Raw genomic sequence first — 16,155 nt, forward strand, 5'->3', positions numbered from 1 at the left:
TTTGAATCTTGCTGTCGGCCACTTTCCCACTCCTGTGGGCTGCATGTGCATGAAGTAAATCAGGGTGGAGAATTTATATGATTTGCACGGAATAGACTGAAAAAGAATTATTTCTCCAGTGGAAAGTTTATGTGATTCAGTGCACATTTGGAATGCAGGAGGACACTACACATGTTGCTGCACTCCAGTGTATGACAGTGTGATGAGTGGGACTTTGCTGCAGAAAACGACATTGTACACCACTTCCTGTGTGCACAGGAGGAGCGACAAGCAGTCTAGCAACAGGTCAGGACAAGTGATAATGACCAATGACAACCAAGCGTAGTCACTGAGAATGTGAAAATGTCTAGATAGAATAAATACATTTCCCAAGTACCTAGCAGTCTGAGTATACAGTTAAAGTCCAGTCCATGGAGGAGAACACTAAAGTATAACGCAGGTAGAGAACACAGAACGGTAAGATGAGAACATGGAATGGCACCTCACGAACATAAATCTGATGAATGACTTTTGGAGAAAGGGAGGTATAGTACTAGCATATCATAACTAAAATATCGCCTCATTGGAATTATTAGCAGAACATCTACAACCTAGGTGACAGTATTTCTAGAAACCATAATAAAGACAAAATATTTCTATTCAATAATAGTTTTCCTAATGATATTCTGACATACAACCGCAAGAGACTGTACCATTGAGACCGTCTGCTATGGATGTCACACATAGCTACAAGTCCCTGTGGGAGGAACATAATACATAGTTAACATGATTTTTTTAATAAATATATAGTGATCAACTCTTGGAAAAGGGATCTGTGTAATAGTGAATGTGACCTGTGGAAGGGAATATACTGTAGTGACTAGTCTGCTAGAATGTGTTACACATAGTTATGACTAGTCCCAATGGAAGGAACATGTGGCATATGTCACGGGTCTCAGTGGAAAGACCTACTCTATAAAGCTCCACGGAATGGGACACATGCCATAGAAAACAGCCACTTTGAAGAAAACTATTACGACTGGTTCCTTTTGGTTGAATATATACTATAATTCAGAGGTCATTAAGGGAGGAGATTGCAATACTTGTTGGCACTTCCCTCCATGGCTCAAGGACATCATGAGCTTTCAAGCAGGAAATGAGTGCATTCTGCAGCCATTGGCTGATTACATAGCACCAAATGGACTAATAGACATGAGAAGAATGATTTCTAACAAGAAAGTGAAGACTGGCAAAATAGTGGAAGTTCTTCTAAGTACTGAATTAGCAGGGCTCTATGTCTGGATGGCCCACAACAATGTGGTGATACTGATCCAGGTAAGGTAGGACTTTCCTGGCTTTTCCATCACTTTGACTAATTCAAAGACTGTACTGCTATGACAAACCCTTTGACTGGGAGCTTCGGCTCATGCAATCTCTCTTTTTGAACTCCTGATCAGTAACACTCTTTTGCCAGTCAGCAGTCGACCCATCTGTGCTGCATAGATAGGTATTCCAGAGAAGCGACCACAAAAGTCACCTTGATCATCAGACAGACTCTTATTGTTGTCCAGCTTTCTATAAACATCTTCTCAGACCAGGAGCTTTTCATTTTGTTCAGTTTTACATCAGTGCAGACTCCCTTAAAAAGTCATTTAGAGTGATAGCCGACTGGAGATGCCATTATCAAGAAATATGTTTTGACCAGACAAACCTCCCAATTCAGGCTGACCGCAATCACTAGTGATTTCCTGGTGTGTGAGAATCTGGAGAAGATCTCCGAAACCACATTGGACTCAGACCTGTCTTTTAGCTGTGATTCAAGATTATCAGAGAGTTGGGTGTGAGTGCTGCACCTAGGTAAGAGATTTAATAATGCCTCCACTAGAGACTGCTTGGATGAGCTGTGAGGAGGGGAGACATCTCATGGACCAACCTCAGCAGAGACTGCCTTGTGGATAAATGCTTCTCTGGTTCTCCCTTCAGTTTGACTGGACATTGTTTGTGTTTTTGTTTCCTAATGCCTTCTTTCTCATGCCTCGCATAGACTGTGCTTTTCTTTGGTGAAGGCCTATCTACCTCTGCCTTGCTCTGACTGCTCTCTTCCGCTTATCAGAAACTCCGCATTCTAGAAAACCGCTTGGAGAAGGCACAGCTGAAGTCCCAGGAGGCTGAACACATCATGAACGTCTACCTGAAGCTTAAGTCACAAATGCAGGTACGGTTGTACTGGGAGTCACACAGACTGCATCATAGAGCAGAGTCCCTTGATTGGGCTCAAGTCAAATGGAATGTTGATCAATATGAAATGCTGATTTAAAGAAAGAGGTCTGGTGTCAACCCATTTCAGTACATCTCCCTGGAGTTTTACCTATTGCCCATCACATCAATGTTCATTATTATGGAGCCTTAACCATTCTCACATCACTGGCCTCATATACTGCAGTTGTGCTTCATCTATCCCAGCATCCCATGCCTTACACAGCACAATGTTGAAACAGAGCTTCACCAGTGCCAAGAGATCCGGGGGGGGGGGGGGGGGGGGGGGGGATTTTCAGCACTTCATAAATGCATGATTGATTGATTGATTGATTGACCCGTCTTCACATCACTATGGTTATTTACTGCAGCAGCGTTCCCACATCACTAGCCTTTTTCAGTGCCATGCCTTATCCATTCTGTCACTGGCTTTGGTCAAAACAGTGTAGTCTCATTTAGTCCCACACTAATGGCCTTCTCACTACACTGAAGTCTCACACATTTCCAAATAAATACCTTGTTCACTGCAATGTAGTGTCCACCAATCCCACATTACTATCATTATTCACTACAAACCATTTACAGTGCATTCTTACATTTCTGTCTGAGCGGTCAAATCCACCTCTAAGCATGTCCTCTTCCTCTGTCCCTCAGAGATTGCTCTCAACATATGCTCTTATGCAGTCCCTCTGGCATTGCTATGTGCTCATTCTCTTCCTCAAGCACTTCAGCAATACCTCTCTACTTCCAGGTATTCCTCTCTGCCCATGATTTTCTCTGTGCCCATTCTCTTACTCTGCCTCCAAGGTATTCCTCTGAACCTGCGCTTTTACCCAGGCCTTCAAGTATTCCTCTCTGACCAGGCTCTTCCTCTCTCTCTAGACTCTCTTACATATTCCTATCACCCTAAGCATGTCCCTTGCCACTCAGGAATACCTCTCTGTCCTTGTTCTACCTCTGCCTCTTTGGTATTCTTCCTTGCAGTACTCTCCTTCTGCCCGTCAGTTATTCATACCAGCCCATGCTTTGTGTCTCTGCTTAAATTATTTTCTGTCCCTTCAGGATTTCCAAATTTTCTTTTCGTTTTCTCACAGGAGGAGAGCCTCACCTTCCAGACCCAGTTGGACCAGCTGGAGGGTGAGATCCTACGCTTGCGACAGGAGCTGAAGGACCTGAAAGTTATGAACTGTGATGCTCACCAATGTCGGGAGGCCGCACGGGTAAGACAGAGAGCTAGGATCAGACTACCCCCAACATAAGCAGGTGTGTCCTCATACCACTAGTCGGTGCAGGACTACAAAGAAACCTAAGCGCCGGCCATCATTCCCACAGAGTGAGACATGGTCTGTTTGTAGGAAGCACTCTCCTCGTAACCTAACCATGGGCCATCCAGCCTACAGTGTGAGACAGAATCAGACTCCGCAGTTTGGGTAGCACCGTTATACAACGCTGATCATGTGTATTTCTACAGAAACCAAAGCAATGCCATTAGACTCGGAGTATAAGACAAAATCACTGTAGCTATAGCATGGGCAGTCCTATCCTTGTAGCCAGTGCTTAGTTTGTTAAAGAAAGAGTGCCGGTACCCGACCTCTGCTCAGAACCCTCCGACCGGTGCACTTAAAGGTCGGCGCTCTAAATACCAAGCCTCAGTAGACTTGAATCCACCTCATGCCTCTTCAATCCTCTACCAGACACTCCCTGCCCCTTTATCTCACTCCTGCAGACTCCTGCTTTCTCCTTGATGATTTTGCCGTCTTTTTCTTCCCCCATCTTTTCGATCTGTATGTTTCTTCCTCACTTATGCTCAGTAAATAATGATGCAGAAAAAATAAGTGCTGGTCTCCGAAAATAAGTGCTGGTGGTCCTCACCACCTCAAATTAGGCACTGCTTGTAGCACATCATTGGTGCTTGATTACACAGAAACCTAAATATTGGCTGCCAAGACTAAAGGGGGAGATTTCCGGTTTAGGCAGTACTGTCCTATCATGAAACAAACCAAACCTGATTTCTCAGAATACGAATGAGGGGCCACTGATTCCATCTAATTTGCTGATAGCCCTGACAATTTAATTTTAACATAAAATGCAACAGTGATTCAGGTACTGCTAAATGACGAAGGCCATCTCTAGACCAACCCAACCTTAAGCATTGACCATGGGTTTTGCTTAATCAAAGATTGAAAACAAACTAGCCAGTTCATAAAAAAACAGAGGCACACTTTACTACTTGTGAAACGAGATATCTGTAAGAGACATTAGTTAGTGATAGATTCATGTAATGTAATGTAATGTAAAAATTACTTATAAAGCGCGGCATACACCGGACGGTTTCTTGGCGCTGTTCACTTATTCGGTGAGAGGCATACAGGGGAGGTGAGAAGAGCTTATGTGTAGGTGCTGCGGAAGAGGTGAGTTTTGAGGAGAGACCTAAAGTGAGGGTAGGAAGGAGAGAGTCTAAGTTCCAGCGGAAGAGAGTTCCAGAATGAGGGGGCCAGGAAGGAGAATCTGAGACCTCCGTGTTTTTTACGCCTGAATCTAGGCGTCTGGAGGAGCGCATGGTGAGAAGATTGGAGGTGCCTGGAGGGAGCGTAAGGGTGCAGAAGGCAGGAGATAAAGGAGGGACTGATGCCGGCCAAAGATTTATGGGTCAAGCAGCCTAGTTTGAACTTGCAACGCTCCGATACAGGAAGCCAATGAAGGGCTTTGAGGAGAGGGCGGACGTGGTGATGTTTAGGTTGATGGTAAATCAGGCGAGCTGCCTGATTCTGTATCAACTGCAATCTTTTGATTAGGTATTGTGGGATGCCTGCACACAGAGCGTTGGCATAGTCGATCCGAGAGATGACTAATGCCAGCAGTGCCAAGGTGAGGGCTTCAGTGGTCAGGAAATGGGCTATTTTCCGGATCTTCCTAAGCTGGAAAAAGCAGGAGGACACAGTAGCACTGACCTGGTGCTTCAATCAGAGATCATGGGAGATGTAAACCCCCAGGCTTTTCACTTTGTCAGCAGGGCGAGGGGAGGGGCCGAGGGAAAGGGGCCAAAAGGTGGAATTCCAGGGGTTGGATGGGCCTCCGACAAGAACAAGCTCCTTCTTGTCGGGATTAAGTTTGAGATGGTGAGCGCCCATCCAATTACTGATATGGCAAAGGGTGGACTGGAAGTCTTGGGCCGCTTCATCCGAGGAGTCGAGATTGAAGACAAGCTGAATGTCATCTGCATAATTGAATGCAGCGACATTCCTTCCCCGGAGGGAGCGGATCAGGGGGGTGAGGTACAAGTTAAAAAGGAGTGGTGACAAGGACGAACCCTGTGGAACACCGCAGGTGGTCATCATCCTCTCTGCCGAAAACTGGGAGAGTCGGACCGATTGGTGGCGGTCCGTCAGGAAGGAGCGGACCCAGTCAAGGGCCGTCCCACTGATGCCCGCCTCTTTGACACGGTTGACCAAGATGGTGTGGTCGACTGTGTCAAAGGCCGCCGACAGATCCAGGAGAACCAAGGCTTGGCTAATGTTGGAATGGGCGCCTCTACGAAGTTCCTCCATGACAGAGAGGATAACCGCCTCTGTCGAATGGGCAGGTCTAAACCCGGCTTGCTGGGAGTCTAGGAAGTTGGAGTCTTCAATAAAGGAACTGAGGACGCTGGTCACATGTGTCTCAAGTACCTTACTCAAGTAAGGGAGAAGGGAGATGGGACGGAAGTTACCCATAACCGCGGGGTCGGCGTTGTTTTTTTTTAGTATGGGAACCACCTCAGCGTTCTTGAACTGGCTGGGGACCTCGCCGAGCAGGAGATAGTTGTTCAGGAGGGCCAGCGGAGGGGCGGGGCAAGCCGAAAAGGCGGCCCGGAGAATCGCAGGAGGGCAGCAATCTGTGGGAAAACCAGATGAGACTTTGTTAAGTAGGGAGAGGAAGTCTTCATCAAGTATATGGGAAAGCTGGGTCAGGGAATGGGAGTTAAAAGAGGGGGTAGCCTCTGAGAGGGACCTTACCTTAGAATATCTCCAGGCGTCAGACTGGATCCGGAATTTTTTTCATCAGCAGTACCCCTGCATATTGGTAGGTGTCATTGTGCGGCTCTGCATCCGTCGCTGGCATCATAAGCGCCGAGATGACATCACGGAGACTACTTAGGCGCCACCCATGCGCGCTGACATCAGTTCTGTACACAACTTTCCCCGCCAGTAACGTAGAGCCATGCAAGAAACTGACCACTGGTGCCATGACACTAGGGCCCTGAAAGGGATGAATGTAACCCTAGAAATCAGTTCACAAAACTAGGAGGATGGGTGGGGCGGTAAGGAATCTATCACTCACTAATGTCTCTTACAGATATATTTTTACACAAGTAGTAACTTGTGCATCTGAAAGAGACACGTTAGTGATAGATTCCTTACCTTAGAATAGATACCCCACCAATACCAACCCCGGTGGTGGGTCTGCGAACAAGATTACACCAGAAAGTGACAGAGAACAGCATGGCCAAAGAAGCCGTCTCTCCGGACTTGACTGTCAAGGCAGTAATGCTAGGTAAAAATGTGCAGCGAAGCCCACGTAGCTGCCTAACAAATGTCCTGCAAGGGAACACCGTGTCCCAAGGCAGTAGTGGCTGCCATCGCCCTGGTAGAATGGGCACGCAGCCCCACAGGAGGGTCCTTCTTAGCCAACGAGTATAATTTTTTGATGCACAGAACGACCTACCGAGAGATGGTCCGTTTGTGCACGGCCCGACCTTTTTTGGCGCCCACGTAGCCAACAAAGAGCTGGTCATCCACCCGAAACTGTTGTGTGCGTTTCAGATAGAACGAGAGCGCACGTTTTGAGTTCAGACGGTGGAGCCTCTCTTCCTCTTTTGAAGGATGTGGAGGCAGAAAGAAGGTGGGCAAAGTGATGGTCTGCCCGATGTGGAAGGGTGTGACCACCTTTAGCAAGAAAGAAGGACAGGTCCTTAAAACCTCCTTGTCCGGATGAACAGAAAGGAAAGGAGGTTTGGAAGAAAGAGCCTGGAGTTCACTCACTCTTCTGGCAGAGGTGATAGCTACCAGGAAAGCCGTCTTGAGAGTGAGAAGATGCAATGGACAGTTATGAAGGGGCTCAAAGGGAGCGCACATCAGATATTTCAAGGCAAGGTTTAAGTCCCATTGAGGCATAATGAATGGCACGGGAGGAAACGTGCGCATAATGCCTTTCAGGAAACGGTTAACAATCGGAGACTTAAAAAGGGAAGGCAGATCTGGAAGCCTCAGAAAGGCAGAGATGGCCTAAAGATAACCTTTGATAGTGCCCAGAGCAGGGCCTTGCTGGGCCAAGGATAGAAAAAGAAGAACCTCAGAAAGAGGGGCAGAAAGGGGATCCACAGACTTTGCTGTGCACCATGCCACAAACTTGTTCCACCTGCGGACGCATAATGTCTTAGTGGAGGGATGCTTGGCTGCCAGAATGACATCACAGACTTCGGGAGGAAGATCGAAAGCTGTCAACTGTCGCCACTCAATTTCCATGCATGGAGGTAGATGCTGGACAGGTTCGGGTGGAGGACCATCCCCTGCTGTGACAGAAGATCCTCCAGAAGAGGCAGTTGGATTGGGGGTTCGATCATTATGTTGAGTAGCTCGGGATACCAGTATCTTCATGCCCAATCCGGAGCCACAAGAATGACTTGGGCCCGGTCGCGCCAAATCTTCTTCAGCACTCTGGGCAGAAGTGGTATAGGCGGAAAGGTGTACAATAGACCACAACTCCACTCGCGACGGAAAGCGTCGCCGAGTGAATGCCGCTTTGGAAATTCCAACGTGCAGAACTGATGACATTGTGCGTTCAGTTCGGTGGCGAATAGATCTAACCAAGGCTCTCCCCACTGCTGAAAGAGATCTTGCGCCACGTCCTAGTTCAGAGGACATTCGTGATCAATCAAGCACCGGCGGCTGAGTTCGTCCTCCCCGGCGTTAAGAGAACCTGCCAGGTGTTGAACCACCAAGGTAATGCCTTGATGTTCAAGCCATGTCCAGAGGCACAGAGCCTCCTGACATAGGGTCCAGGACCCGCACCCCACCCCGTTTGTTGGAATACCACATGACAGTGGTGTTGTCCGTGAACACCTGCATCACCCTTACCCGGACAGAGGGAAGGAATGCCTTCAGTGCAAGTCGAATCGCCCGAAGCTCCAAAAGGTTGATATGGAGCCGGGACTCCGCCGGAGACCAGAGGCCTCTGATCTCAGCCTCTCCCAAGTGGCCTCCCCATCCAGGAGGGACGCATCCATCTCCACTGTGTGCTCCGGTTGGGGAAGGGAGAGGGATCTGCCATTGACCCAATCGCGATTTGTGAGCCACCACTGCAATTGTCGTGCAGTGCCCTCCGAGATCTGGACATGATCGGACAGGTTGCCCTGATGCTGCGTCCACTGGAACTTCAGGTCCCGCTGCAGAGCCCGCATATGCCATCTGGCATGTTGCACTAGCAGGATGCATGAGGCCATCAGGCCTAGGAGCTGGAGGGTCAACCTGACTGAATCTTGGGATAGAGGCTGAAAGATCGGAATCATAGCCTGAATATACCGGACTCGCTGCTCTGGAGGATAAACCCGAAACTGCGTTGAATCCAGAAGCGCTCCGATGAAGGGGAGCTTCTAAGAGGGACTCAGGTGCGACTTCGGCATGTTGATGGAGAATCCCAGCAAATGCAGGAGGTCGCCGTAGTCTGAAGGTGGGTGACAACTACCTGGGACGAGCCCGCCTTCAACAACCAGTCATCGAGGTAGGGGAAGACTGACTCCCCTGACCTGCGCAGATGAGTTGCGACCACCGCCATCACTTTCGTGAACACCTGAGGGGCGCTGGCAAGGCCGAAGGGGAGCACGGCAAACTGAAAATGCTTCTGGCCTACTGTGAACCGCAGGTAACGCCGGTGGGCCGGCAGGACGGGGATGTGAAAATATGCATCCTGCAAGTCCAAGGCTACCATCCAGTCTCCAGGGTCGAGGGCAGCCAAGACCTGAGCCAGACTCAACATCTTGAACCTCTCCTTCCGGAGGAAACAATTGACGTTCCTGAGGTCCAAGATGGGGCGCAAGCCCCCTTTGTCCTTCTTGGGGACCAGAAAGTAGTGAGAATAACAACCACATCCTACTTCTGGCCCAGGAACACGCTCGATGGCCCCCTTGGCCAAAAGGGCCATGACTTCCTGTTGGAGAAGCGCAGAGTGGTCCCCCGACATGCGGTGGAACTGAGGTGGCATGGCTGGTAGGTAGACTCGAAGGGGAGGGAGTAACCCCTCCGGACGAGTTGCAGCACCCACTTGTCGGAAGTGACAGAATGCCAGTGGGGGAAGTGATGTTGAATGCTGCAGTCCACTGGCGTGGGGTGCACCCCAAAGCTTGGACTAGGAAGGCTTTGAGGCGGATGCTGTGGGAGCGGAGGGCAAAGGTGGACTGACCCGCACGCTGGCCCCCTGTGGCGCCACGGCGGCCTCCACGCCCATGGCCACGCTGAGTTTGGTTCTGCGCAGGCTTCTGACTGAACGAGCAGGCAGGGGCGCCCCTTCCGTACGGAACGAAAGGTAGACATGGCCTGGCATGTGGTGGAGAGACCCAAGGACTTGGCCGTAACCCGAGAGTCCTTGAAACGCTCCAGCGCATTGTCTGCCTTATCGCCAAACAGACGAGTACCATCAAAAGGCATGTTCATGAGGGAACTCTGGACATCCCCTGAAAACCCAGTGGACTGTAGCCAGGCATGGCGACGCAGGGCCACTGTTGTGGAGATCGCTCTCCCTAAAGAAACTGCGGTGTCCAGGCCACACCGAATGGCAAACTTCGCTGCATCCTTTCCCTCCGCCGCAGCCTGGGAAAGTACAGCCGGAACCTTTTCCGGACACTGGGGCAGTGTCTGCACCACCGTGTCCCACACAGTAGCGGCCCAAAAGGCATGCAGTGTTAACTGACCGCAGCCCCAAGCTGGCAGAGGAAAATAACCGCTTGCAAATCAGTCTTGTCATGGGAACAGTCCAGCCCGAACTGGCATATAGCTGTGTCGGAACTGGGGTAGCGAAGTGAGATAAAGAACGATGATGGATTCAACCCAGATCTGTGACTGGGGGTGAGTGTCTGAAAAGTTTCAGTGCTCCGTCCATCATCTCCTTGTGTTTGCTCCAATAATAAACCTATTCAGTCTGGCAAACATCATGCTCCAGTCCACCCTGTCAAACACTTTTTCCAAGTATAATGACAGGAGGAGACCGCCTTCTTGCCCGATTTCTTCTCTGTGTCTATTATGTGCATGGCTTTCTTAGTATTGTCTGTCAAGGAGCAATTGAGAACAAGCCTGCCTGTTCTGGGTTAATCAGCTGCAGAAGCAGCTAGTTCCTTCTATTAGCCATGACCCTAGCTAATACGTTTACATCTATATTTACGATAAGGGACATAGTATGGGGTCATTTCCCAGCTTTTTTTTTTTTTTTTTTAAACCTTTATTTACGAATGCACAATACACAGCGTCTGCCTACAACCCCGCAGGGCCGGCCGCTATGACATAAACAGGCTGAGTGACAAGTAGATCATGAGACAGCACGTTGCCGAAGCAATCCTTCAAGTCCACATTATCGGGTAGAGCATAGTATCATACAAGTAGGATAAGAAAGGTTTAATTTTATGTTTTTGTCGAGAAGAACAACAACACACAAACACATGGTATCATAGTGGCAAGGGTCGCTGGGGGTGGGGGGGGAAAAGTGACGCGGTAAAAAGGACTCTGGCAAGGGGGGGGTGAGCACGAGCGGGAAAACAAAACATGCAGTGAAATTGGGGAAGGAACGTAAATCATGGAGAGGAGGGGAGAGGGACCTCATAGTCAAGCGGAGGGGAGCAGATATCTCCGCGATAAGTATTCCACGGAGCCCAAACTCTGGACCACTTCCCTGGACGCCCCCGAGCCTCATACACAGTCTTCTCTCGGAACATGGACCAGTCCATGTTCTCTTTCCAGGCACTGAGCAACGGTAATCTAGGGGAGCCCCAGAGCTGCGCGATGTCCCTTTTTGCGACCATATTGCCCAGGGTAACCCAAAGTGTCTGGGCAGCATTACAATCAGACGGTTCCCACACATTCAACAGACAACGTCGTGCTTCGGGAAGCAGTGGGATCCCAGTGACACGACTCATAACATCATGCACTCTGGACCAATATGCTGCAATCATCGGGCATTCCCACAGAACATGAAGAAAGGTACCATCCATCCCACACCCACGCCTGCATCGTCCATCCGAAACCAAACCCATTCGCACCAGACGCACTCCAGTCAGATACACACGGTGGAGGACCTTCAACTGGACAAAGCGAAGCCGTGCCGGAATAGCCACCTCCTTAGGGGAGGACACAGCTGACTGCCAGTCCTCATCGTCTAATTCAAGTCCGTCAGCCGTCCAGGCAGCCCGGAGCTTCTCGAGTTGGTCAGCTCTGTTGTTAATAAGCTTTTTGTAGATTAAGGAGATGGTACTATCCGGGACGTGGCCGTCTAGAACTCGATCCTCCAAGGGGGAGGACTGCGGAATGTCGGTGCCAGGTGGAAAGACGGAAGACAAGGCGTGCCTCACTTGCATGTACCGGAAGTGCTCTCTATCATCAAGCCGGTATTCCAGTTTCAACGACTCAAAGGACTTAACCGCGCCCCGTGCCCATAGGTCCTCCGCCGTGCTGATCCCAATCATGTCCCATTTCTCAAACCCTTTTGTCTTCCACAGGTTGCCCAACCATTCCGAATCATACAGTGGCGTCTTACGTGTCAGCCTACCACCCCAGCCCGTGGCCACGGTAGCGTCCCTCCATGCCCGCACTGCACATTTCGTCGGGCCCGTAAGGAGTCGAAAGGGTGCCTTTGAATACAGAGCCCTATTAAAATTGCCACCGGGCAACGATAGCTTATCCAAGGCAAAGGCGGGAGCAGGCTCCGGAGCATAGGTCGCATGGTTGATAGCGCTCAGGTGCGAGGCCCAGTAGTACCGTCTAATATCCGGCAACGCAATACCCCCATCATACCAGGAGAGCGTGAGCTTGGACAAGGCAATGCGGGCACGGCCATCCCAAATCAGTTGTCGCTGTAAACTCTCGACTTCACGGAAGTAGCGAGCTGGAACAGGGTCGAAAAAATTTTGTAGGGCGTAAAGAAATCGGGGGAGCGACATCATTTTAAAGAGAGCCGCCCGGCCCAATGGAGATAGAGGCAAATCGCGCCAACGTCGAACGTCTTGCTTAAGTCTACGGAGCGGAGCATACAAATTTCGCTCATAGCGGACCGATGAGGTCATGGATACATAGATCCCCAAATACTTAAAGCCGTCGGCCGCTACCAGAATGGGAAACCTGCGGGGTAGAGGCGGTAGAGTACCAGCTATAACGTAAACACAGGACTTGGTCCAGTTAATGATGAGTCCCGAGTTCTTACCGAAGGACGTGAGAACGTCGAAAAGAACATTAAGCGACTTCTGAGGGGAAGTGAGATAAAGGAGGATATCATCCGCGTACAAGGAGACACGATCCTCAAGGTCTGGGGACCATCGGATCCCTTTAATAGAGGGTTCCCACCGGAGCCATGCGGCAAGGGGTTCGAGCGCCAATGCAAATAGAAGCGGGGAGAGCGGACAGCCCTGACGTGTGCCACGGCCTAAGGGAAAGGGGTCCGAGCATCTACCATTCACCGCGACCTGAGCAAGTGGCCGTGCGTAGAGGAGCTTGACCCATGCGATGAATTTAGGGCCAAAGCCAAATTTAGCGAGGGCCGCCCATAGGTAGGGCCATTCGATAGTGTCAAAAGCCATTGTGGCGTCCAGGGAAGCGACCACTGCCGGCTCGGCGAGAATTGGAGCTCTCGCGAGAACGCTGTGGAGTCTACGCAGATTGAGGGCCGTGTTCCTATGGGGGATGAAACCGGATTGATCCGGGTGGATCAGGTCGCAAATCACCTTAAGCAACCGATTGGCCAGTATCTTGGCAAGGATTTTGGGTTCCGCGTTAAGGAGGGAAATAGGGCGGTACGAGGCGCAGCGGTCACGAGGTTTGCCGTCCTTATAAATGACGACTATGGTAGCGAGGCGCTGCTCAAGGGGGAGGCATCCAGCCTCAACCGCCTCGAGAAACATGTGACGCTGGTGGGCGGCCAGCTTGTCGGGACAAAGTTTGTAAAGTTCAATGGGGAGTCCATTGGGGCCCATCGCCTTTCCCGAGCGCAAGGATCGGATAGCGAGGGCAATCTCATCAACCGTAAAAGGGGCCTCCAGGGCAAGACAGTCCTCATCCGACACAGTGGGTAGGGCAATGTCACGCAACAGTAGCCTGGAATCAGCCTCATCTCGATCACTAACAGGCGTGTAAACCGTCCGGAAGTGGTCCACAAAGCAATCAACAATTTCACCCGGATCAGAGACACTCTCACCAGTTTCACGAACAATGGCCGGTACAACTTGACTCGCACGTTCAGTCTTATCCAGCCACGCAAGGAGCTTGCTAGCCTTGTCACCCACATCATACAGTCGGCCTAGTTGATTCGCTCGCAACAGTTTAGCAGCATCCGTGACACAGGCTTTATAGTCTGCTTGCTTCAATTCCAGAGTGTGCAACAGTGCAGGCGTGTCATTCCCACCCAGCTCACTTTCAAGCGCAGTAATTTCGGTTTCAAGAGCCACAACAGCCTCCCTCTTCACCCTACGCTCTGCGGCAATAAATGATAGGGCGGAACCCCTAATAACCGTCTTGAAGGCCTCCCAAAGAACAGTGGGGGAAGTGACCGAGCCCACATTCTCAGCGAAGTAGCAATCTATTGCCTTTATCAAATCTGAGCGGAGCCGGGGGTTTCGGAAATGCCAGGAAGGAATCGGGGGGACCCTGTTGCCAAGTAGACCGCCCACAGAAATCGTAATCAGCAAGGGGGAGTGGTCCGAGAGAAGATGTCGCATCTCCCGAACAGTGGACAGTGTGGAGGCCAACATAAAAAAATAATCGATACGGGAGAGACTACCATGTGCACCAGAGTGAAAAGTGTATTGCTGGAGAGTGGGGTGTAGTGAGCGCCAGACATCTACCAAGCCAAAAGTATCAGCCATCTCACTGAGCCACATCTGGGACTGCAACAATACCCTAGGGGGAAGTCGGTCACATTCACCGGACATTACAGAATTGAAGTCTCCGCCCAGGATCAACAATCCGTCCGGAAGCCCAAGGAGAGTCCTGCCAAGATCGGCATAAGTGGTAGCCTGCAGTCCCGGGGGGATATAGACGACAACAAACACGATCTGTTTACCCTCCCACCTCCCAGAAACAGCAGCATACCGCCCACGGTCATCAAGGATAACCTCGTCAATAGCAAGAGCAAGGGAAGACTTTATCATGATACCCACACCCCGGGAACCTGAAGTGAAACCAGCATGTGCAACCAGGCGATAACCCCGGCGGTCTAAGGCCTTGCAAGCATTTCCAATCAAGTGGGTCTCCTGAAGGAATACAACATCTGGGGTGTGGCGCCTCAAGAATTGCAGTACAATGCCCCGCTTGATCCTATCACCCAATCCGTTTACGTTCCAAGAAAGAACCCGCATTTCACCCCCCGCCCATTGCGACAAAGACATTCCACCCCCACCCCCCAGCAGAACCCACGGATCAAAGTCATTGCAAAATGTGAAATACCATGAAAACCAAGACAGAACAAACTAAACGAAACACAACCCAGTCCCCAGAAACCAACCCCAAAACCGAAACCCGTTACAACACCCCCCTCCCTGCACCCCTGCTGACTAAAAAGCCACCCCCAACTGCAGTGTGCCTGTCGCCCCATATTATCTACACAAAGAACCCCCAGAGGAGGAAGGGAGAAATCACCCGTTCCCGCACCGCCACGGGCAGTACCATAAAGCACGAAGTTAATTTACACAGTACAATGCATAGTCTCAATCAGAACCTCTGGGGCCCCACATTACTCCTGGGCCGTTGCACCACCTTCAGCACCACCAGGGCCTCCACTTCCAGAGTCATCTGCCGGCAACGAGTCCAGCCAGTCGGCAGCACGTTCAGGCTGATCAAAAAAGTAGGCACGTTCTCGAAATTCGATCCGTAGTCGGGCCGGAAACAGCATGGCGTATTTCAAGCCCCGATCTCTCAAACGACGCTTCACTCCAAGGAAACCTGATCTTTGTCGCTGCACTTGGGGAGTGAAATCAGGATAGATGGAGACAGAGTTATTGTCGTATTTCAAAGGGCCGTGCTTACGGGCGGCCTGGAGGATAGCGTCTCTGTCCCGGTAGTGAAAAAGTCTCGCAATGATAGGCCTCGGTGGGTTTCCTGGCTTCACTTGTCCTCCTGGAAAACGATAGGCGCGCTCTACGGCAAAGAACTTACTGAGCCCTGCCGGAGCAAGTTGAGCGACAATAAGTTCCTCGACCAACAGGTCGGTCGATACAGCACCATCACATTCCGGCACTCCGACTAGGCGTATGTTGTTCCGCCTGGCCCTGTTGTCATAGTCCTCCATCCGCTTGAGCAGCAAATCGTGCGAGGCACGCAGATTACCAATCTCAGACTGCGCCTCAGCCATGTCCGTCACCAGACTCGACGTTTTAAGATCCAGAGCCTTCACCCGCTCATTTGTTTTGGCTAAGTCGGCCCGAATAAGAGTTACATCCACCGCCACCGTGTCTATTTTGGACACTACGGCTTCGAATTGCTGACTCATATCGGCCTTAAGTCCAGTGATGGCAGCCAAAAGATCTTGGAGCGATACTTCCGAAGAGGACGGCATGTCCGTTTGAAGTCCTTCAGCACCCACACTCGTGACCCCGGGGGAGCCTCTCGGCTGGGTGTAGCGTTCGATCATATTAGACTGGATCGATCCCCCCCGGGTTGCAGCCTTCCGGCGTTTTTCGGCCTCCGCTTTCGT

The 16,155-nt window shown here is 50.6% G+C and overlaps 1 protein-coding gene across 1 annotated transcript in view; it reads left to right on the forward strand.

Annotated features, from left to right (window-relative positions):
* ODAD3 (outer dynein arm docking complex subunit 3) overlaps nt 1-16,155 on the forward strand; it is a 177,985-nt gene that overhangs the window by 68,433 nt on the left and 93,397 nt on the right. Inside the window, exons 6-7 of the mRNA XM_086962741.1 lie at nt 2,093-2,194; nt 3,330-3,455. Of these exons, the coding sequence (XP_086818867.1) occupies nt 2,093-2,194; nt 3,330-3,455 (228 nt within the window). The remainder of the gene's footprint in view (nt 1-2,092; nt 2,195-3,329; nt 3,456-16,155) is intronic.

Source organism: Lissotriton vulgaris, chromosome 1_1 (genome assembly GCF_964263255.1).
Source record: "Lissotriton vulgaris chromosome 1_1, aLisVul1.2, whole genome shotgun sequence".
Taxonomy (NCBI): Eukaryota; Metazoa; Chordata; class Amphibia; order Caudata; family Salamandridae; genus Lissotriton; species Lissotriton vulgaris.